The sequence below is a fragment of the Rhinolophus ferrumequinum genome, chromosome 4 (genome assembly GCF_004115265.2).
Source record: "Rhinolophus ferrumequinum isolate MPI-CBG mRhiFer1 chromosome 4, mRhiFer1_v1.p, whole genome shotgun sequence".
Taxonomy (NCBI): domain Eukaryota; kingdom Metazoa; phylum Chordata; class Mammalia; order Chiroptera; family Rhinolophidae; genus Rhinolophus; species Rhinolophus ferrumequinum.
The window spans coordinates 68,838,317-68,861,381 of record NC_046287.1 but is presented as its reverse complement, the minus strand read 5'-3'; the positions used below and the strand labels follow the sequence as shown (position 1 = coordinate 68,861,381).

General features: G+C 43.4%; 2 protein-coding genes across 2 annotated transcripts in view; one reads left to right on the top strand and one right to left on the bottom strand.

The window, feature by feature from the left end:
• Positions 1–643: 643 nt before the first annotated feature.
• On the top strand, positions 644–3,832 carry CLDN23 (claudin 23). Its single transcript, XM_033105175.1, has one exon. The coding sequence runs from the start codon at positions 786–788 to the stop codon at positions 1,662–1,664; it is 879 nt and encodes a 292-aa protein (XP_032961066.1). The 5' UTR covers positions 644–785; the 3' UTR covers positions 1,665–3,832.
• Positions 3,833–6,074: 2,242 nt separating this feature from the next.
• The window catches only part of LOC117021031 (low-density lipoprotein receptor-related protein 1B), a 42,837-nt gene continuing 25,846 nt past the window's right edge, over positions 6,075–23,065 (bottom strand). Inside the window, exons 18-33 of the mRNA XM_033103743.1 lie at positions 22,629–22,867; positions 21,606–21,735; positions 21,201–21,385; positions 20,281–20,467; positions 19,498–19,716; positions 18,915–19,098; positions 17,752–17,953; positions 17,499–17,663; positions 17,120–17,320; positions 15,809–16,358; positions 15,260–15,385; positions 14,050–14,160; positions 12,416–12,652; positions 10,004–10,481; positions 8,238–8,343; positions 6,075–7,842 (exon numbers count right to left, since the gene is read on the bottom strand). Coding sequence (XP_032959634.1) covers positions 7,813–7,842; positions 8,238–8,343; positions 10,004–10,481; positions 12,416–12,652; positions 14,050–14,160; positions 15,260–15,385; positions 15,809–16,358; positions 17,120–17,320; positions 17,499–17,663; positions 17,752–17,953; positions 18,915–19,098; positions 19,498–19,716; positions 20,281–20,467; positions 21,201–21,385; positions 21,606–21,735; positions 22,629–22,867 — 3,350 coding nt within the window. The 3' untranslated portion in view covers positions 6,075–7,812. The remainder of the gene's footprint in view (positions 7,843–8,237; positions 8,344–10,003; positions 10,482–12,415; positions 12,653–14,049; positions 14,161–15,259; positions 15,386–15,808; positions 16,359–17,119; positions 17,321–17,498; positions 17,664–17,751; positions 17,954–18,914; positions 19,099–19,497; positions 19,717–20,280; positions 20,468–21,200; positions 21,386–21,605; positions 21,736–22,628; positions 22,868–23,065) is intronic.

The window sequence follows — 23,065 nt, the reverse complement described above, 5'->3', positions numbered from 1 at the left end:
GGCGCTACCAGGCGGACCCTGGTGCACACCTGCCCAGCGCATCTTAAGCAGCGCAGGCAGCGGAGGCGCCGCCCACTCGGCTGTGAGTGGCTGCAGGTCAACAGCGTGAAACTTCGAGGGACCATCGGGTACCCTCTGGGAGTGGAGGGAGGAGAGGCAGCACCCCGGGGCCGACGGGCAGGGGTGGAAGAGAAACTTAGACAACCGAGATCCGCTGAGAAGCAGGAAAGTTGCTCTACCACCGAGGCGCCGCCTCTTTCCTTCCCCGCCCACGGCCCGTGGAGCGGCCAGAAGAGCCAGGGGCGGGGCGACCTTTGCTCTGTCCCCAGGGTAGCCAGGCCGCCGAGCAGGGTGCTGGCGCTCCTCCGAGCCTGCCGGGGATCGCGCTGCTGCCTGCTCGCCCCTCCCACCGGGACGAGCTTGGCTGCGGCCATCGCTTCTGGGCGCCCGCACCTCGGCTCGCGGTTTCGGTCAGACCCGCCCGCGAACTGGTTTCGATTGGGGACGAAGGCCGGGCGGGAGGGCGGGGCGGCGGGGACGCCAGGAGGGAACTCGGGGAGGGCCGCAGAGTGGGGACCGTCCGACGCCGGAGACCCGGAGCGGGCGGAGAGAGCAGGGCGCAGGTGTCCGGCCCGCGGCGGCGCGCGTGCTGACCTGGGGGGCCGGGGCCCGGGGCTCTGCGGGCGCGCCCCGGCCTGAGTTCGCCAGGCAGCGACGGCCGAGAAGGCGTCCCTGGAGAAAACAACAGGTCCGCCGACCCGCGGGAGCGCGGCGCGGCGCCGGGGATGCGGACGCCGGTGGTGATGACGCTGGGCATGGTGCTCGCGCCCTGCGGGCTGCTGCTCAACCTGACGAGCACGCTGGCGCCCGGCTGGAGGCTGGTGAGGGGCTTCCTCAACCAGCCGGTGGACGTGGTGCTGTACCAGGGACTGTGGGACATGTGCCGCGAGCAGAGCAGCCGCGAGCGCGAGTGCGGCCAGCCGGACGAGTGGGGCTACTTCGCAGCCGAGCCGGTGCTCGCGGCGCGGGGACTCATGGTCACGTCGCTGGCTACCACGGCCCTGGGGCTGCTGCTGGCGTCGCTGGGCGTGCGCTGCTGGCAGGAGGAGCCCCACTTCGTGCTGGCGGGCCTCTCGGGCGTCGTTCTCTTCATCGCGGGCCTCTTCAGCCTCATCCCGGTCTCCTGGTATAACCACTTCCTGGCTGACCGCTCCGTCCTGCCCGCCCCGGACAGCCCGGTCACGGTGGAAGTCAGCTACAGCCTGGTGCTGGGCTACCTGGGCAGCTGCCTGCTGCTGCTGGGCGGCTTCTCGCTGGCGCTCAGCTTCGCGCCCTGGTGTGAGGAGCGCTGTCACCGTTGCCGCAAGGCACCCCCTGGCAGCCTGCGCCGCCCCAGCATCAGCACCGTGTACGTCGACTGGCCGGAGCCCGCACTCACGCCTGCCATCAAGTACTACAGTGACGGCCAGCACCAGCCGCGGCCCGCCGAGCTCGGCGCCACCAGCAAGCCCAAGGTGGGCTTTCCCATGCCGAGGCCGCCGCCCAAGGCCTACACCAACCCGGTGGACGTTCTGGATGGGGAGACGGCGGCCGATTCCCAGGGCGCCTCCTCGCGCAGCACCCGGCCTTGCCACAGCTCCCTGCCCTGCGACTCCGACCTGTAGACTGCCCTTCCCCAGGCTCTGTCAGGACGAAGGACTCGCCCCACCACGGTCCAACTTGGAAGTTGTCTGTTACCTTTACGCTGGAAACACCTGGCTCGGAGTAGGAACGCGGGACACCATTCCTGCTCCTGAAACTGGTTTGGAGGGCAATCTTCCTTTCCTGTGGTAGACTCCTTGGACGATTAGTTAAGGTTGGGTTTGGTTTTCTTTTTATAGAATTTATAGAATTTAGTTGTTCTCTCCAGAGGGATCAGGGTCCTTTTATAGAGTGATAGACTTTTCATACTTTTGGCTGAAGGCGATAACGACTTTGCACCGTGTTGACCCGGGACAACAACAACAAAAAGTCCAAATCAGCAAAGAGAGGTTCAAAAACCTCTATTTTAACACCTTGAAACAATACTTTGAAATGCTGATAAACTTTGTCGACATAATTATTATTTTTTTTCCTACTGTATAATACATTTTCATACAAACTCTCAAGAGTCCAATGTATTTCTAGCTATGTTTGAATGAGGCTCTTAAAATAAACATAGAGCCATGCAAATACCTGCAGCTTTAGTGGCTTTTATGGAATGAAATAACCGGGTTAATTCATATTTACATTTCTTCATGTATAAATAGGATTTATCTTTGTTATCACTTATTTTCGGTGTGAACGTTGAGGTCACCCCAGAGTTTTCTCTAAAAAGCCAGAAGGAGGATGAAAGGACAGATGCTATAGGTTTTGTTCCTTGGCTACCTCACCCTACACGTAGAAGAGTATAGATTAAACATTTGGAGCACAGTGGAACTTGTTCATCACATTTGGTTGAAGTACAGGTGTATATATCTCATTTAGAAATAAAATTTGAAAACGAGTTTCAGTATACCCACAAAAGCTTTTTTGTCTCCACTACAACTTTCCTCGCAGTTTAAGCCTTCATTACCAACAATTTCCTGGCTGCCTAGGCACTGTTCCTGAAATCTAGCACTCAGATCTTTGCACCTCTTAGCATAAGATTACTAAAAGATGCCAGTGGGCCCCACTTGAATTCCTGACTGCTTTATTTTCAGGTCCATGCTGTTTTCTGTGCAAAGCCAGGTCTATTGTTGAAAAAACTAGAAGCACCAGTTTTCACATGAGGTGAAACTAGAAATCTTTTCCTCTTGTGACAGTGGTGCCTAAAGTCACAGGTAGACAGCTCTGTGTCCCACGAGCAGAACTAAATCTCCAGCAGGGCTGGCTCTGATCCCAAGTGGTTGATTTCAAGGTGCCGTTCATTTAAGGAGCCTCATCTTTAAAACCTGCTGTTGGGAGCCAATTCAGAGGTAGGGACAATCAGTTCAGTGAGTACTGATAACAGAGCCATAGAAGTAACTAAACAGCAGTGGAGGGGTAATACAATTTACTTCCTTTGCCATTTTGTACTGGAATTACCTGTTTCTTTTTCACTTGGGCATCTTTTTCAAATGCAAATTCTGATTCAGTGGGTCTGGAGAGAGGCCTGAAACTGAATTCCTAAGATCTCCCAGGAGATGCCAAGTGGTTCATGGCCCCCACTTGGGGCTGCCAGGTTTTCACTGGGCCGGTGTCTCACTCAAATTTCAGCCCCAACAGGCAGCATATAATCAGACCTTTGAGAGCTTGCCCTCTCGCTGAGTTAGGGGCCTTCCTCTAGGGAACAGAGCCAGAATGGAAAAAAGGTAACACGGCTTTTTTCAGCTAACATCTCAAAAGCAGAGATTAGGCGCCTGACAGACAGGACCTAGCAGACAACATAAAGATATTGGGTTTCTGGCAAGTAGCAAATCTACTGAATTTTTTCTGCATCACAATTCCAAATATTTCTAGGGAAACGATAAAAAACAAACAAAATGGTGTTTTGTTTGTTTTTCGTTTTCCTTCTTCCCCAATTATTCTCCACTGGCTTATATTCAAAACATTTCCTCTCTGGTGATTAAGATTTGTTGTCTAGAGAACTCAATTTTTATCCTATCAACAGATATAAACCCAAAACTCCCATTAAAAATACCAACTTCTTTCTGCTATAAAAGAAATATTCAAGACAGCGTGGAAAGAGGCTCCTGCATCAGGCCTGATCTGTGTTGGGCCTGAGGGTCGACCCCCGCCACAGCGGCACCCACTGAGGATGGGCTTGAGACTCACACCGCAGTGAAGGCACTGATGAGAAATAGCACGGCTGCCTTGCCGCAAGCCCTGAATGTGCCATCATATACCCACAAGATGGCATAACAAGGGCTTGCGGCAATATGCCTTCATATGCCATCACAACTCATTTTTAATTATCCTAGTTACAAATAAAGCATGTGTTCTCATTTTATGGGTGAAATCTTTTCAAGATGACTCAAGTTATGCCTTGAGGACTGAGGAATCTGTGAAAGTAGAGCCCACACGGCATTAACGCAGCTCCTGCTCCACCCGTTCCAGTCTGGCTGTGATTGAGATGCACGCCCTCACTAGGGAAGGGTGAGGTTTTTAGGTCACATGCTTTGGGAGGTTCTGTCAAAGATGCTTCAGCCACCACCCTCCTCTTCAATGCCTAGCTCATTCTTCCAGTAAGTTTTGGGGCACCTGTCATGTTGTCAGCATTTTGTGGACACTTTGGAAAGTAAAACAATGCCAGGCCCTGCCTTTGTGAAACTCACATACTCCAGTGTGAGAGACATGTACAAGGAAAATGAAGAATAATAAACCTGGGGTTAAGGGCTGGAGATAAAAGGGTGATATTTTAGGAAAGGTGGTCAGCCAGGAAGTGATACTCGAGCAGAGAACTTAAAGGAGGGAGACGAGAGCATTCCAGGAGAGAGAACAGCAAACTCCAAGTTCCCGCTAAAGAAATATTGGTTAAAACAGGTCTGCACAGCAGCTTTGGCTCCAGCATGTTTTGCTTCTATTTCACTCTAGAACAGGATGGTAGGGACAGGAAGAAGGTGGTCATACAATTGAGTGAGGCTGCGAAATCCTGTCATCTACCCTTTATCAGGCTAATAGTTCCTTCAGGAAGGAATACACTCTGGAACGAATTCAATCTTTTTATAGAATGTTTTCAGAATCACATATAAACAATGTGATATACAAATAGCTGGTGAGGAACATTCCAGTCTGCCATTGGATAAACAGCCCCACAACGCAGTAGGCAGAGAAATTTGCACCTCAGAGCCTCATCACATCCCCAGAGTGCTGGGAAAAGGTTAATAACCACAATCCCCTGTCATGCCCAGAACACACACACATCTTCACTCGGACCTTCCTAAAATGAAGGTCTGTCCTTCATCTCTTTAAAACCCTTAGGCTCTTCCTATGTATCCTCCACTCTTCGCTTAAATTCCATTCAGGATTTGGCCAAGGCCTAGATTTTCACTCTCATTACTCTCTCCCACACACGTGGTATCCTCGATTACTCCTTTCCCCCAGGAGCTTAGAGGGATCATATTTGAACATATATACACATTCAATGTGTGTTTTTCTTGGTATACGTTCCCATTTTACCTCTAAATTGAAGGTAAGGGCATAGACGGTTTCTGTTTATTTTTGTAACCCGAGACTGATTACTAACAGTTCTTCAGTGCCTATTAGCAATTTAATAAGTTAAAGTTACCTCTAAAAGCTATGTCTGTACCCAAATACTTCCTCAACTTATACACACCTTGTCATGTACATAGAAAACGATTTGTGGCGCAAGGCTACTGGCCCCAAACCAGGGTGCAGACACTGATACTGGTGGCGAATGGGCCACGGGAGCAAATTTGTGAACTGGGTTACATCCTGTGGTGAGTGGCAGCTCTTTGAGAGGCAATTACATGAAAGGCTGAGGGAAACTCAATAAGTCACTGCAATTTTTCTAGAACTTGGGTGATATATGCTTCCTAATAGCCTAAGCTCTGTCCTTGCTGGCCTTCAGTTTCCTCATCTGTACAACTGCATTAGATGTTATCTGAGGGCCTGTCTAAATTTAGTATTCTGAGAGTGAAGGTTAAGAATTAGAGAAGACATGAAATCTGAGCAGTAAAGGCTGGGGAAGCTGATATACCTGCAAAATCAGTGATTGATCTGATAGCAACAAACTTCAAGTTCTAGTTCTAGGTTTCTCTGAATTTCACAAGCCTCCCAGCAGTTAAAATAGTAGGAACTTTGCACATCCCTCCCATCATCCACGACCCCTTCCCCATAAGTATAAAGCGCCTTTATTTAACTCTTAATTGCTAGCAATAGACACAAAAGGTCAAGTTTTGCATAGGGCTCTTTGAGTCTAAAGCATGAGCCTTTTAACTTTTCCAAAGCTCCTTGTTCTTCCAGAAGAAAACTCAAACCTATTAACAAGTTACGGAAGTTGAGTTTCCATAAGCAAATTCAAGTTTTATGTCTGCTACAAGCTTACTGCTCCATCTATTAGGTGGAGAAAAATTAAGTAAGAAATTAACACCTTATATAGAGATTATCACAATGGAAGGCTGTTATGGTGGAAAACATGCCATTGCTCCAAATAGACAAGGTTATGAAGTTGACATATTAAAACCAGCACCTGTGGAAGTAGGCTGAGCTAGTGAGCTATCCAGAACGAAAGCCCAGGAAGTCCGGTCGAGGCTTAAGGTTTGAGGGAGATGAAGGCAGCTGCTTAAGCGTGTCCAGAGAAAATGGTAATAGTGTTGTACATCATTGGTACATGCATTTGGGCCTGATCATTTTGTTATTTTCTTGCACTCCTGCACAGATAGAGGCAGAGGTTTGCCAAGGGCAAACTTGGCAGTGAGGATGGCTCTTGGGAGAGGGTAGCAAGAGAAACCTAAGATTCACCCTGTGGATGAGAGGGGTCCAGGGTACTCTGGTGCTGAATGGTTCCTCAAATACAGCTGACTCCTTAATGCAACTTAATGATATTGCTGCATCTCTCAGCCTGAGGAAAGGCAGAGCCCCCAGATTTTGTTCTTCAGGTCAAGTTGATCTGTACTTGTGAATTTTTATACTTGATTGCAAAGCACAGTTTACTTTATGTACTATACCCACAATAATAAGCCTAGGACTTCTCTTTATGCTTGGAAGTCCATACAAACTCATTCTGCAAGAAACTAAATAGTCTAGAAAAGATCCAAGCAAGAAAAGTCTTCGAAGTCAAGTTGTGTTTATTTTAATTGGGGCTCATGTTATCATGCGACTCAGGTACTAGGCTAAGCATACAGGCATTTTCATGTTTTCAGTCAATGCCCAATTAACCTGATGTAGGTTCTTTTAATCCCATTTTTATCCTGGGGAAACAATTTAATAATTAGGCGATTTGCCCAAGTTTGCCATTATCAAATTTTATACCCTAGTCTTGCTTTGTTACCTGTCTTCCACCACAGATTCAATGCACTTGATTCCTTATGTGGGTGCGAATAAAGTGGATCCAGGAAGACAAGCAGAGGTACTAGCAGTCAAAGGGGCTTTGGGATCGATGTAGCATCTGCGTATCTCCCCAGCAAGCGAGAGCTAATTGAGATGAGTCCTGGTCCACCCTTGTAGCTCTGTATTTGCTGCCCACAATATCCACCCAATTTACTTCAAAGAAGTTAGACAAATCATTTGTCTGAGTTTCTATATTTGTAAAGCAGATTCACATATGTTTAGTTTTGGAATCAAATGAGAGCATAAGAAAAGTACTGATTTTACAAATTTTCAGAAAAATTAAGTACTAGTTTTGCAATAAAATGTAACTGAGAGAGAGCAGTAGGGAACTAACAACACTTGAGCATTTACTACACTGCAGAAACTTGACCTTTACCCTAAAAGGTAAAAATTCAAGAGAGATTATTCCCATTTGTAAAATGGGAAAACAGGTTCAGAGAGATAACTCTAGTTCAAAGTTAGTGTCAGAGCCAAGATTCAAATCCAGAACTCCCAACTAGTTCTGGGCCAGTATCAGGATTAGAAAGCTTCTGTGGATAAGCCATAACCTAAGGTACATGGAGACTGTACTGAAATCTGACCCTGCCTATGAATGGTCAGTTTTTTAACACTAACAAAACCAGATGACCTCCTCCAATCTTAAAAGCAGTGATTTTAATAGAAAGTTACCCTTTACCACAAACGGTTCCAGAAATTAAAACAGTATACAATGAAATGTATAAACAATTGTTATGGAGATGTTTCAGCTCCTCTTTTATCAGGTTAGTCAGTTTGCAAAGAGGTTAACAATTCCTGCAGGAAAAGAGACCTGAAGTTAGAGAACATGCAGTACATGAAAACAAAAACACAGAGATGGTTGAGCTATACAGAAGTTAGCCGAGGTAACAGGGAGAATGTGAATCTTAGGGGTAACTGCAACTAACCGTAATAGCACCTCACAGTAGTATTGGGCCCCTTTGTGGAAGTCCCAAAAGCTGAATTTCTTGACTGTTATATCATGCACATTTCACTTTGGTTTGGACAACGAAAGACTGACCAGTCTAAAGGTAAGAAAGTTGCTGAGCATATACACAACAGCATCATTCGCTAGTTAGCTTTGTCTACTTTCACCCAGCTAGGATTTTTCAGGAGGGGCATCCTTTAACTGTCTCTCACAATCTGTTTTTTACAGAGACTTTCAGGCATACCTGCTCCTCATAGGCTTCATTGACAAAAGTCTCACTGTTCAGCAGACTCTCTTCTGCGTCGTTTTCTTTATGGCTGGTTGAATTTCTTGATGATGCTGTACTATTTCTACAAATCAAACAGTCAAAAGAGTTGTTCCTTGAGATGGGAGCTGGGATTGGGGAATGGTTAAAAAGGGCTAACTCGTCCCTTATCAAAGGTTATTTTTATAGGAATTATGCCATTTTAATAGTTTCTTTAACAAAGAAACATTGTTTAATAGTTTCATTTAACAATGACCTCAAATGGACAATACTTGAGTCAGTTATGATTTATCACTAGGCATTCACTTAACTTCTAAAATGACACATCATCTCAATTGAAGAAAACTAGGTAATAGGAGTCAATGAGTACTGAATCCAAGGACTGGTAAGAGGCAACTGGACAGGTGAGTTAGGAAAGCAAGTTAATGTGGTAGAAAAACCTGAGGTGATAATCAGAACCCCACGGGTAGCATCTCAGTCATCTTAATATTAACCACTTGATATTAACCAGTGTTACTTTGGGAAAAGACAAATCACTTCTCCTGTCCTTTTCTTCAGTCTGTAAAGTGAAGGCTGGACAGACATGTAACTTTTAAAATTTTTGTCATCTCTAAATTTCTTGATACATAGGCTCTTTAATGTCCCTTCCCAATATGTTTATTTAATCAGTTTCTTCAGTTATTGTATCTTCCTACTCTAAAGCTTATTTTGTCATCGTTCCTACTCTAAATGATGTGTTATATAGAATTGCACACTTGAAACCTATATAATTATACTAACCAACGTCACCCCAATAAATTAAAAAAAAAATTAAAAATCCTTCCTACTCTAAATCATCATTTTGTTGTTCTTGTTTGTTTCTTCAATCCAATGGACTCTTGTTCTTAGACCAAACTTACTGCTTTTGCTTTAAATCCTTCCTGAGTTTCTTCATTTCACTTTCTATTATGGGTGGAATTGTGTCCCCTCCAAATTCATATGTTGAAGTCATAAACCCTACTATCTCAGAATGTGACCATATGCAGAGACAGGTCTTTAAAGAGGTTAATTATGTTAAAATGAGGTCATTAGTTTGGGCCCTAATCCAATATGACTGTTGTTCTGATAGAACTGGAGATTTTAGAATGTAGACATGTACAGAAGGAAGACCATGAGAAGATACAGGGAGAAGTTTGCATCTACAATTCAAGGAGAAACCAACCCATAGCCTCAGAAGAAACCAACCCCCCTAACAATGATTTCAGACTTCCAACCTCCAGAACTGTGAGAAAATAAATTTCTGTAGTTTAAGACACCCAATCTGTAGTATTTGTTACAGCATTCCTAGCAAACTAATACACCTAATTTTTCCTCCAAATAATCATTGGCACTAACTCTGCCGCATTGGTGTAGAATCTCCACATTTTATCCCTGAGATGGAGCCACAGGTTGCTTTTGAGGCAAATTTTATCTGCCCTTTACAATAATATTGTTTGCCTTAGGTCTCACTCAAAAGATGGTCTCTATTATTTTTCCAGGTCATCTAACAGGTGAGGCTGTTTCATCACCTAAATCTTTCCTTATAGGACAAGTTTCTTGAGTGGATTCATGCTTCCAACCCCATTTTTCTTATTTTATAAAAAATAAGAAAAAATTATTATTTTTATTTTTTTTATAAAATTTTTTTATAAAAAATTATTTTTCTTATTTTATAAGTGACTCCTTTGGAATAAAAGTCTCCTATGAGGACATTAATAGCTGCTCACCTTTTTAATTCATGTTCTCTTCTGAAATATACAAATGCTCCCAGAGTTACCAGAACAACTGACAAAGCAATGGTTAAACTGAGGGCGACATGGCCAGGGGCAGGTCCATGCACTTCCTCTTCGCAGAACTCTCCACCATATTCCATCAAACAGCTGCATTTTCTCAGCTCTCCTTCCATTGTACAGATTCCCCTCCTATTACAGAAATCGCTGCTACAGGGCAGATGTTTTGTCCTCTGTAAGTCCTTGGGCTGAACAGACTCCCCACTTTCCTTGGTTTCTGAGGTCTTGCTTCCTCTAGCAAGAATCGAAGGGATGAGTGTTTTTCTGACAGGATAATTCATCCCTTCTGGACCCAGATATCTAGCATTGGTGGACTTGGTAGCCTGGAGAGGTGGGACAGCTTTTGGAGTCACCCTTTTTCCAGCCTCTGCCTTTTCAGATGTTGGTATTGAATGTATTTTATCTGGATAGGTACCTACAAAAACAGTAGGTATGAGTGTGGGTATATATACACATATTTGTCAGTTCAGAACTATTTCAGAGGAACAAGAATTCCAATGAACTTAAGAAGATAAGGTAGAATTTATGAAATCAAAAATCATTACCATTACTTTGGATTAAATAAAAAATTATTAAAAATTTATATTAAAAAACTGCGTATCTTAAAGCACATAAAATGTTTGGTTTCAGGATCAATCTATTTATGATACCAATCTACTTTTAAATGATGACACACATAGTTTTAGCCACGGTATAGTCCATCAGTTTTAGTCTATAAGGATTAGTGTGGTAGATCTAAGTACTAAATGTATAGACTAGAAAGATTTTTTTAAATGTAAGTTTGTCTATACATACTTAAAACTTTTTTGAGTCCAAATAAATTGTAGGTTTAGCAAGATCTATGAGGTGTAATAAAAAGCTAGGGGGAATGCTGCTGCCAAGTGCCAACCAGCGGGAAGGCAGGGATCTTTAATATGGGAAGCGGCGAGTTGAAGCTGAGTCACAGTGTGTGACAAGTTTCAACTTGTTTGGTGCCATCAGTCGGGTGTGAGCTAAGGTTGAGAGAAGGTGTGTTTTAAAGTGTGCCGTAAATCATCCCCATCATGACAATGCTCTGTGTCACACATCAGTTCTGGTATACAGCAACTTCTGTCAAATAAAAACATTACGGTGTGTCCTCATCCACCTTATTCACCAGATCTAACGCTGAGCAACTTCTGGCTCTTCCCCAAAGTCAAAATGACCATGAAAGGTAAATGTTTTGAATCGATTCATGACATCGAGGCAGCCATAATAGCACATCTAACGACACTCACGAAATAACTTCCAGAACTCCTTCAGAAAGTGGCAAGAGCAATGGCATAAGTATGTTCGAAGCAAGGGGAAGTATTTTGAGGGGGATTAATGGCCATGTGTCTTTTACTGTAATAAATTTTTTTAAATATAAGCATTCACCATATATTTTTATCACAACTTAAGTTGCAAATATTGAACCAGATTCTGTGGCCACGGTGAGAGGGACACACATTAGGCAAGTAGCAGGCAACAGGGTGCTTCTAACCAAAGAGCAATCTGAAGTTAAGCTGTGTTTAAGGCATTTCACCATACTTTCTGTTATTATTGGCACCATTGCTATTCCTCACACGAACACTAAAGACCAAACTACAGAGAGGGAAGACAGTAGTATTAGCAATGAAACTACTTCCTGCCTCTGCTTTAAGATGGTATCACAGGAGTGTTTCCACTCCTGGGCAGTTTAGGATCCCTCATGGTAAGGTATATCCAGAGGAAGCCAGTCTAGCTTTATACACCCAAATCCATTCCCTCCAAAAAGTTATGTAAAAGTCAGGGTAAAAAATTATTAAGGAGCAAAGCCAACTCTTGTGTTTAGGTCATCAGAAATGGAAGAGTAAGTGAAGGTATGTTAGCTTTCTCATTTAGTTTTAAAACCAGGTCGTGAAGTTGCTAAATTTTTCACTCATTGATTCCCCCACCCCTTCTCAAGTCACTGCCAACATGGGGCTTTCAACAGACCCACCCTCATTTGCAAGACCATAGAATCAACTCTGGGAAAATCCATTATCTTTCCTATTTAAGAAGAAGTGATTAGGGGTAATAACTTGTCTTCCAGCTAGTGAGGTTTTAGGAAGATACGAATTTAAATTAAGAAGTCAATGAGAACTCTTCACTGTAAGAGTTTCTTTTCATTCGCCCCCTGCAATTATTTTCTTTATTAGTTATGACCACTTTCAACACCAAGTCCACTGCCTCTTCAATGCTATAGCCTACAGGTGAAAACAAGGTAACAGTTTAGAGGATAACAACCTAAGGAATATTGTGGAATTAGATATTACTGAAAATAAGTCATTAATGGTGATGAACAGTGGGCCCTGGTTAGGAGTTACTCACAGCCCATTTCGTCAGATCCATCCAGACAGTCAGCACGACCATCACACACTTGTTCCGTGGAAATGCATTTCTGACCATCCTTACAGGATTGTGATGGCGCAGAGCATCGGACAGCTTCAATACATTTGTTTGTGTCATCCAAGTAGTACCCACTGGAACATTTACAAGTCTGTCCTTCAGGTTTGGGTAAACAAATATGGCTACATCCTCCATTGTTTTCTGAGCAGCTGTTAGTACCTGTAGATCCCCTCACCCCCCCAAAAAAAATATATTGATTTAGATTTTCTCAGAAGGGCCTTCTGCAAACTTTAAGTAAATGGACTATTAGAGTTATAGGACCCAGATGTTTTCCCCACAGGAGACAGCTCTTCAATGTAATTCCTTTTAGTCAACTAGGTACCAAGTGATTGGTTATTCTTCATCAGGGATAAGGATGGCTTTAAAAAAATCTAGGAGTTCAGATAAAGGACTGGCTTAAGAAAACTTGAGGTGAACTCGGGCTCATCCAAGACCCCATTATGAGTTATCTTCTCCTCTCACACTAAGCACCCAAGACCAGAAGTAAAAAGGTCCTCGAAATAAAGCTCTCTTAAGATGGAAACATGGGGACGGTGGACTCTATTATCCCTCTGAGAGACAAAATTACAGAGAACAGATTGGTGGTTGCCAGAGGTGGGGGTGAAGATGGAAAAAGAAAAATCTGATTTAGTCAGCCATTTATAGCTTCCCATAGTTCTCCAAAGCTTATAGCTTAAACTTTAACTTCTAGTGGGGTTTCCCTTTTGACATATTCCAGGAATTGTGGAATAGTTATGTATGTAGGGCACATAAAACCTACTTTAAGGGTAACAGAGACCCTCCTTATGGTTCGTGGAACTAAGCAACAGATTATTTGTGTGACCATTATCACACTGAACAATTCTAAAAAGGCTCTCCTCACAAAGCCAGGACTTGAGGAGTTTAAACATGATTAATACCAGTATAAATGTTAGCTTTCAAAAACAAGACAATGGAGCAGCATCCCCGTAAAACCAATATACTCATCACACATGGTAGTGGTAGCTTTGGTTAACTATTTGAGCTTACATTGTTGGTGTTATTCTCCACTAGGAACAGATTTCTTCTATTACTACTTTAACTATGCCCATCATCATCCTCCCCAAACATTCAGTTAGGCACTCCATTTGTGTCTATAAGAAGGGTGGAGAAAAACCTCTGAGAACACCCCAAGTTGATATTTCAAGGATTAGTTAACATCACAAGTAGATACAAGTGACAGTAAGTAGAACGAAGACCAGTTCCAATTTAGATCTAAAAGGGGGTTTCAATTATATCACTGTTGTAATTAACCTACAATAATAAAAACTGAAAATAGAACCGAAGTCTACCAAACCGCAGCCCATATAGTTACCACTATTGTGTCTCCTAGATACATAACAGGACTAGTTATATACCAGAACTAGACTCTACATAACACATAAAGACAAGAGAGTTATGCAGGGATTTGCCAGAGAAATATTTAATGGAAAACACAAAGATATTTCAAGGAGATATTGCAGGATGGAGCCTCCCCTCCCTGGGGAAATGCAGTAGACTTCAGTGTTGTCATAATCATTGCAATGTTGCTTACTTACCCTGTTGACGAAGTTTACTGTAAACTTTTAAATCTACAATCTTCTGATCTACTTGGAACCACCGGTTTTCTGAAAGTTCTGCCTTGCTGTACCAAACTTTAGTGACTTCGGCTAAAACAAAAGCCAGTGAACAATCATTAACAAAAGTGAAATTTTATTTTAAGACAACTTCCTGGGCAAAGAACATTGTTCAATATGAAACTATCACTTGTTTGCATAAACTCCAGTTGAGTAACAAGGGTTTCACAGAAGAGGCATATTATTTTTCTAAATCTTGTTTCGAGAAGAAATTTCAAGATAAATAAAAAATATTCTATAACTTTTTCCAAAATAAAATCAGGTGTTAATAAGCTATGTTGAGCACATTCATATATGTTATGTCCAGATATCTAAAGATAGAAAATTAGGATATGTGACACTTTAAATGCAACCCATACAATTGATGGATAATAATTTTAAACATTGTTCTAGAACATTTCTGAAAATGACTTATGTGCAGCAAGAGTCACCAGGGGATCTTAAAATAGATGGCTAAGGTCTTACTACATACCTAATAAATTAGCACCTCTGGAGTAGGACCTGACAGCTTGTTTTTGCCAGCCAAACTGATCAATGGACCAGCATTTGGAAATATAAAGAAACAGATTTATTTTAAACAGCATTTTCCAGTTTTAGCAAATCTAGACTCTAGCCAGAAATAATATACTAGAACACTGTGGTTTAGGACAACGTCTTTGAATATATTAAATATTCAAATATCCTAGAATATTTGAAATATCCTGCAAGTATAGAATGCTCTATAATTCACCTAGTGCTTTCATGTGCATTTACTCAACAGAAACAGGTACTGTCTTCATTTTACTGGTACGGTTATAGCACTAGCTACTAACTAACAAAATAGTTACACAACCTAGTTCTAATTTCTGGTCCAGTTTCCTCTCTACCATCCTCCAAAGCACAGAACCTCATATAATGTCAGAAATCTCAGGCAGAACAGGACTAAGTATATTGATATAAAGAATAACCAAATAAGTTAAAGCTCCCCCAAGTCACAAAATCACTGTTAACACATACATGTTAGATTAAGTAAGTTGTTTAGCTATTCTTCCAAAAGAAAGACACCACCAAAGAGCAGCTCTAAGCAGTAGCACTGGATACTAAGGAGTAAATTCAGATCACAAAGACAATCAGATGTAGAATTAAGACCTACCATCATCAATCGTTGTCCAGAACATCATGCCTTGGCCATATGTAAAGAGGTTAAGGCCCTGAATTCCTGTGCGATCCACTCTGTATCTAGTGCCATCTTGTTGAATACTTTCTATGAGTCCTCTCCCTAGAAAGAGAGGTTTGGTTCATTTCACTTAGCCCAAACAGTTGTGCTATCTATCCTGTAGCTCTTCAGGTCTCACCCTGCCTCCCATCCAGGGGGACACCGTCTGCCATGCATTCTCTGAAGGCCAGTTCTTCCATCATTCTACTCTAACAGTGATGCACAAAGATTTGCTCATGCATATTTGTTAAGTTTTTTTAAATTTTATTCTTCACAAAAGGACTATTGCATGACTCTGTGGGCCTGTTATACGCTACTCAGAATGGGGGATGATTGTACCTGTTTGCAAGGCGGTGCAGAAAATGTGAACTCAGACTTAAAAGCTATTTGCAGTTATGGCTGATGATCAGAAAGCAGAATATCAATGACATCACTCTGACCAAGGTCCCTCACGTCACATTTAGGGTATAGGTAATAATTGCTTACCAGTATCAGCCCAGTACACTCGGGTCCCTGAGTCCGAAAAGGTCAGGCCCACGGGGACCTGGGATTTCTGCCACAGTACCTTCCTCCTGCTGCCATCCATGGAGGCACATTCAATGCTGGAACCACGCCTCCCATCATCCTGGGAACCCAGATCCACAAAGCACATGATTGCAGTAGGTAGATGGAGCACGACAGAGGCTGGGCGGTAAAGGTTTTCACTGAACAAGACAGTGGAATACTGGCCTTTTGAGGAAGCTATGTTGATGTGAGGATTTGCACTGTCAATCCAATATATGTTTCCACTCAACCAGTCCACAGCAAGGTCGATTACTGTCCCCTCCACAGATAAGAGTTTCTTCCAAGACAGCTTCCCGGATTCTTTGAGTCTTAGTAGCCTAATATCACCACGATCCAATTCTGAAAGGTAGAGCACCTTCTCCTGGACAAGGTAGTCCACTGATGCCAGCTGGTTCACATTGGTAAAGGGAAGTATCCTATGTTCTGGTAAAGTTGCTTGTCCTAGTAAAGCTTCTAGATTTTTCAGATAAATCTATGGAAACAAGTCAGGTAGATGGTACCAGTTGAGTCCAATTTAATGTGTCATCTTGATTTTGCATTAATATTAAGGTACTTAAGTTTAGATTTCCACATATTCTATCTTCTAAAAGCAGGTAGCAGTTATTTCTCTCCCTTCCTCAAGCTTCAAACACTCAAAATTCTTTGAATTCATGTGTTTTGAAGATTTACTCCTTTGTTAAAAGTCCTCCCCTTTAAATGGGACTCTACTATTAAGATCTTACTGAAACTGACGTCGATCTTCCACCCCAAACTTTGTCATTTTAAAATGCCAAAATTGACAAGTCATCTAGATGGTAGAAGTTAGGAGTGATTTGCTTGTCAGTACCTTTTATCCTCCTATAATTTGAGAAAAGCTCCCTCACAAAATGTACTTCCCCTCCGCCCCCAAGCTAGAACCAGCAAAGCTGCTTGTATCCAGAATTACTCTATAACATCAGCTAGGTGCTTGGACAACTAAGCAACATTGTCTAAACGAAACTAACCTTACTGTGTTCTGATGTACTAAGCATTTCTTAAGGGAATTTAAGTAGTAGTGGTATTCATTCCATAGCGATTTTATTTTGGTCATGATAGTTCCTAGCACACAGAGAATACTAAAATGTAAGTTGTATTTGAAGAATATTGCAAGGGAAAGAGCCCCTAGTCTTTCTAACTTCATGGAGAACTCACATCACTCAGTCTGAAATAGAATGTACCCCAGGCACAGACACGTGAGGAAGCCAGGGACAGTACCTGTATGACAACTGTGGGCAGCACAAGGAACAGAAACGCAGACTCCTTGACAGGAACACAGCTGAGCCCATCATCGGCAAGCAGGAGTCCAATCGGGCAGTGACAGCTGCCCTTGGATCGTGGACTCAGAAGGCACAAGTGAGAACATCCAGTGTCCAGACAAGGATTAGAAGACCTGGGCTGTAGCACTTCGTGCATTATCTGAAAGAAAACAGCTACATGTCACCGCACATTACTGAATCCTTAAAAATAGCAGGTAAATAAGTCTTGCTTTTTCATCATTACAGATGGATGTCACTCCAGTTTGTACTTGGGTTGCTCATACATGGAGCCTTTTCAGGGAGAATTTAGGGGATATTTTGAAGAGCACATGATAGACCTTGAGTCCATAAGGCTGTTCCAAACGCTTGAGGAGGACAACCCTGTTCTTGCCTGTCATCTTCTCCATACGCTGTACTGTTCTTGTCTTCATTTCAGACCAGAAGACTTCGTCTTCCAATACAGCAACCGAAAAGGGACTCTTGATCTGTGTTAGCTGCAACGTCTAAAATGGTGAAGGGGAGGTTCCTGAGATGAGTTCTATACAAGGCACATGGCATTTCACACAAGCCTAATACCAAAAGGACACTCACGCTAATACCAGTTCCATCAAGGTTAGCAGAACCAATACAGTGAAATTTGTCATCAGACCAGAATATCTTCCAACTCAACTGGTCAAGAACAATGCTAGTTGGCCTGCCAAGACCTTGATTGATGAGAATTTTTCTGCTGCTACCATCCATTCCAGCTTGTTCTATGTGAGGTTCTCCTCCAATTTCAGACCAGTACATTAACCTATGAAGATAAAAGTCAGTTTTGAGATGAAGTATCACATCACAAAAAATAACATCAATTCATTCCTTAAAACAGTGATTTGCAGCCCAGTTATTTTTTCCTCAAAATTAAACTTGGCCTGTTCCATAAGCGTAATTGTGAAGTAGTAAAAGATTTCCCTTGATATTTTATAGTGATTGTTTAGTCATCATTTGGGGGTAAGATATCATGACAGTTGTGCAAGAAGGCTAGGAATACATTATTGCCTAAGCCATAGAAAATATCCAGGGAGTCTGACAAGCTTTCCTGGGCTGGAAAGTAGGCTAGTTCCATGGGCAGACATGTGCCTCAGACCTTATTCTTGGCCACAAACCATTAGATGCATCAGAAACTACTTCCAGTTTCCTGAGGACCATGTTAACAGATCCCTGGTTGAAGGAATTGAAAAGGTGAGAAAAGCAGAGGGAGGGTACCCAGTCTGGGTTATCTTTGAATTCTGAGTTTTGCTCTGATTCTTTCATTTGATATACATATGGCCATCCCAATGAGGGCTTGGCTCTGCCAAGTAAAAGTGTTATCTCTTAAGTTCCTGGTCCTTTGCTGAGAGAAAGGACTCTAGACAGAAGAACGGAGGTTCAACCACACACAATTATTCACCCGCGCCGCCACCACTAAGCACATTACCGTAAATCAAACACTATCTCTAGTTCCAGTCTCCCTTCTCTTATAAGTTTAAAGCCATAAAATTCTCCATTCAGAGGTATATTTATTTTGGCAAAGGCAAGTATAAGTGGACTTTTGTAAAGGACTTTTTCCAGACGCTTTATGTGTATGGTTGACCCACATCACCATAAGATCTAAAGTCAAGTCAGATAAGGTTGCTATTCATTTGTTCTGTGTTGAATGACCACAATCAAAGAAGAACTAAGGATGAAAAACAAACATAAAGGATTTCACCAGGCACTGTGATGCCTGGACTCACCCACTTAGAGGATCTAAAGCCAAAGACAGTGGTTGATTCAGGTCATCATCTAGGACAATTGTGTACTCAGATTTTCCTCTCCAAACAGCAGTCAGCGGAATCGCCAAAATCTGGCCAGCTGTCCCATCCGTCCAGTAGAGATTCCTTCCAATCCAGTCTACCACTATACAGTCTGGCTTTATTCCTGAAGAGAGGAAACCACTCAACATGGGTACTTAGGTTAAATTACAGCTTTTACTAGGTTTGAGCTCATGGGCATCAAACTAGCATATTAACTCATTTTTCAACTGGCATATGCATCTCCATGACAGCAGTCTTCTTTAAAATGTATTATTTGTAGAGGAAGATGGCCATTATAAACAATAGCCACTGGCTGATAGTTTGGCTGACTCCCGTGTCTACTGAGATGACATTGCATCTTTCCATTTGTAACCAACTAGCAAGCCTTGATCCCTTTTAGCTAAGGAGATGTAAGTAAACCAATGTTTATAATAGAACGCTAATGACCACTCATTATAGTTTCCATGTGTGTGTATTTAGTGAGGGCCAGATGGAAAATTGCTCTCTACACAAAGGGACACACCTTTGACCACAGTCCCTTTCTTCTGTGTGTCCATGCTTATCCACTTAATACTTTCTGCACCCAGGTCTGTCCAGAAGACTTTCTGATCCACTAAGTCATAGTCCATAGAGGAAATAATCAGGTTCTTGTCTGTGGTTGCCAGAATATCTTCTTTCAAGCTCCGCAATCCATAGAGAAGTAGGTTAAACTGAATTGCCACAAGCAGGATTGGTTCAGTACCTATTGAATAAGAACTGTTTTCAGTATGGCCTTAAGGGGTTTGAAGGGTGTACCCTAGCCCGGGCTAAGGAATCAGAGCACAAAGTAGTCTTTGCCTTCTCATTGCCAGGGCCGTGATACCAGCCATCTGGTATATAAGTAGTTCTTCCCTTAAGGTAATGCTTAAGCTAATATCCACAGTTTGAAGATACTTAGAATAAAGGCATGGTTAGCTTAAATTGAAAACCACACTCCTAACTAAATATTTGTGGGTAGGTAGGCAGGAAAGAAGTGCTTGTCAGGACTCTAGACACTTATTCTAACTTCAGGTGAGGCTCACCTTGGATACAGAGGCCAGAGTTATGGTTTTGTTATAACAATGCCTTATCAGTAGATACTTTCAGACTCAAATTCAGTACAAGGTATAAAAAGGGTGCTTTGGGATTGTGCTAGGCTTTCTCTGAAGATGGATAAAGCAGGCCTGAGCACTTAAGACCTGAGAAAGAGAGATTTGCATTGGTCTTCCTGGAAGATTTAGGACTTGGAATCTTGTGTTCCAGAGCTTAGGAGATATTGCTCGTTTACCTGTTGCTTTACAGGTATGGCCATCAGGCTCTAGCGAGTAGCCAGGATGACAGGTACAGCTATAGGAGCCCTCAGTATTGATACAGGTCTGACTGCAAGGCCGACGGCCCAGCTTCTGGCACTCATCCACATCCTTGCAGATTTGACCGCCACTCTTCAGCTCAAATCCTTGCTCACAAGCACATACCTGAAAGAGGTTGGGAAACATGAAGACTTTCTGAAGACATTACAACACTGATAAAAGGCCTCAAGCTTGCTACAAAAGGCCCAGGGCAATACACTCAATTTCAGCAACTCAAATGGTTCTTAGGACAAGTTTATTTTGAATACAGTCACTCTCTTTTCTTACCAACCCTGCCACACACCTCACATCCTTGATTCCTGAGTGACCAGAGGTGTCCAAATTCAGACTCAGGTACCCGGACCCCCAGCAGAATCAGTGAGTGAAGACGTACATAGATTTAACAGAACTGGTTGTTTACCAATAGAAATGTTACTATGACCAGACATCAGAACATAATTTTCTTCTACTCGCCCATTAGAATTAAGGTCATGATGTTCGGCCGCTCAATAATGCTAAACTAAAGCACAGGCAGTGCTCAATGTACGGGCAGGTCACATTCGAAATACTTGTATGGAAGGGACTGACAAAATCTCCTTGCTCAGCCCTAAGTGTCAACCAGAGCTCACAGCTGGGGTGGGGAGGACCATGGTAGCAGAGTTTCTGGAGGCTGGGTGGTAGAGACACAAACTAGGGAAGGCACCAGACGGGATCCCTGAAAGGCCATCCGTGGAAGAGTCAGCTCTGCCGTGTACGACTTGGAGCTTAGGAGCAGTCAGGGACAGCCTGAATGAGAAAGTTGCCCCCGCTTCACTAAAGCAAGCTCAGAGCTGCAGAGAACAGTAATTGAAGAACTCACAGGCCCGTGTGGGGACCGGTAGCAGGTGTGCGAACACTGCGCGTGGCGACATGCTGACGACGAGCACCTTCCACCCTCATCAGAACCATCGGCGCAGTCTTCCTTCCCGTTGCACACGAGGCTGAAGTTGAGGCAGCCGTAGGAGCGGCACTGGAACTCAGAACTCTGGCACCTCGTGGGGGGACCTGGAGAGGATGACTTTCTACTTTTATAGTCTACCCTGCAAACATGCCTCCCCCAGCAAGGCTTCCGTGTGTACAAGACACCTCTATTCTGGTAAAGGAATGGGTTTCAGGTCCCGTAGCCTTTGTTTGCTGAGGTGGTTTCTCACGCAGAGCGGAAGGAAGCGGCAGGTGCCCCCTGAAGCCATTCACCTTCCCCTCAGGGAGAGCCCCCCACACTTACATCCGGCTTCGTCACTGCCATCCCTGCAGTCACGCTGCCCATCACAGTGCCACGAGTCAGGCACACACTGGTCCCCACTGGCACAGGACCACTGCCTGGAGCCACAGCGAAGCTCCTTAGGGTCACAGTCCTGAGGAGACAGTGAATGATCAGCCAGCGACACCTGCACTCAGCACCCAGGGAGGGCTTCTCGGAGGCAGCGGATGCCTGCCTGTATGAGACACCTCTCAAGACCCTTCTGGAACCAGGCCGGGTAGAGGCTAAAACCTTGGAGGTGACACGAATCACGAGAAACTCTTTCTGTAGCTGGATTTTACACAAGGAGTTCTAGGGGACACAAACATGAGTGGGAAGTGGGAAGAAATGTCTTATTTTGTCAAAACAGGAAGTCTTACTTTAAGAAGCATAAGCAAAACACTCTGCTCTAGAAACTCTTCTCTAGAATTCTTCCCACTGTGTCTAACACACACCCCAGCACATTAATATTTACAGAATATTTTGTGCCTAATCTGAGTTGGATACTCAGGGGTCGTGCAGGATGTATAAGAGGGAGGGGACATCTGTGTACCTGCTATACCTCAGAGCCTTTAGATCCACTCTTGACCCCTCAGACCTACAAGGCATATCTTATACCCATCTCACTAATGAGCAAATAGAGCATTAGGGAGTCATTACTTTCTTAAGGTCAAATCCAAGCAAGAAGATTCAAGCCCAGGCTGCATCTCATACAACGTGGGAGCTTCAGTGTACTTTGTGGTAACAGGTAAGCATCTCTCTGGGTAGGACATTTAACCCACGGCCATCAAGGCCTAACACTTGCAAACCTACAATAAAAAAAAAATCTCTTGAAAGTTTGACTTCCAACAGGAGGATGTTAACACTTTGATATAGTGAAAACTGGCTTCCCAGGCAGTAATTATGGGAGATGTCTGTGTTCTTGTTTCCCAAGTTTTCTACAGGGAAGTGTGTGTTACTGTTGTGATTTGAAATCTAGTTTATTTTTCTGCAAGAAGACTGGAGTACCTTCTCATCGCTTCCATCTTTGCAGTCTAAGTCATGGTCACATATCCACTCTGCCAGCACACATTCTCCACTCCTGGGGCACTTCATCTCCCCTGCAGGGCACGGCAGGGACCAGGCAACAGGACAGCCTGCTTCATCTGAATGGTCCAGGCAGTCTCGGTTCCCATCACAATGCAGAGAATACGATATGCATTGGCCATTCTCACAGGTAAATTCAGATGAGCTGCATTTTTCATGAACTGAAAAATAAAGTGTTAGGTAAGAACTCAGCTAGATGTAGAAGTGATTGGATGGCAAAGTGTTTTAAAGACTCCCTGGTTTTCTGTTGTCACCTTGGGAACTAAGCCTCAGCAGGTATTAGGGCAGAGAGGTGCTCCAAGGAGTAGGCAGAAAAGGCTTACTAAGCTATCCCGGAAAATATTTTCTGTCCTGGAGAA

Bases quoted from the DNA above. Each gene is read 5' to 3' on its own strand.
- CLDN23 (XM_033105175.1), top strand. From the start codon at position 786: ATGCGGACGCCGGTGGTGATGACGCTGGGCATGGTGCTCGCGCCCTGC.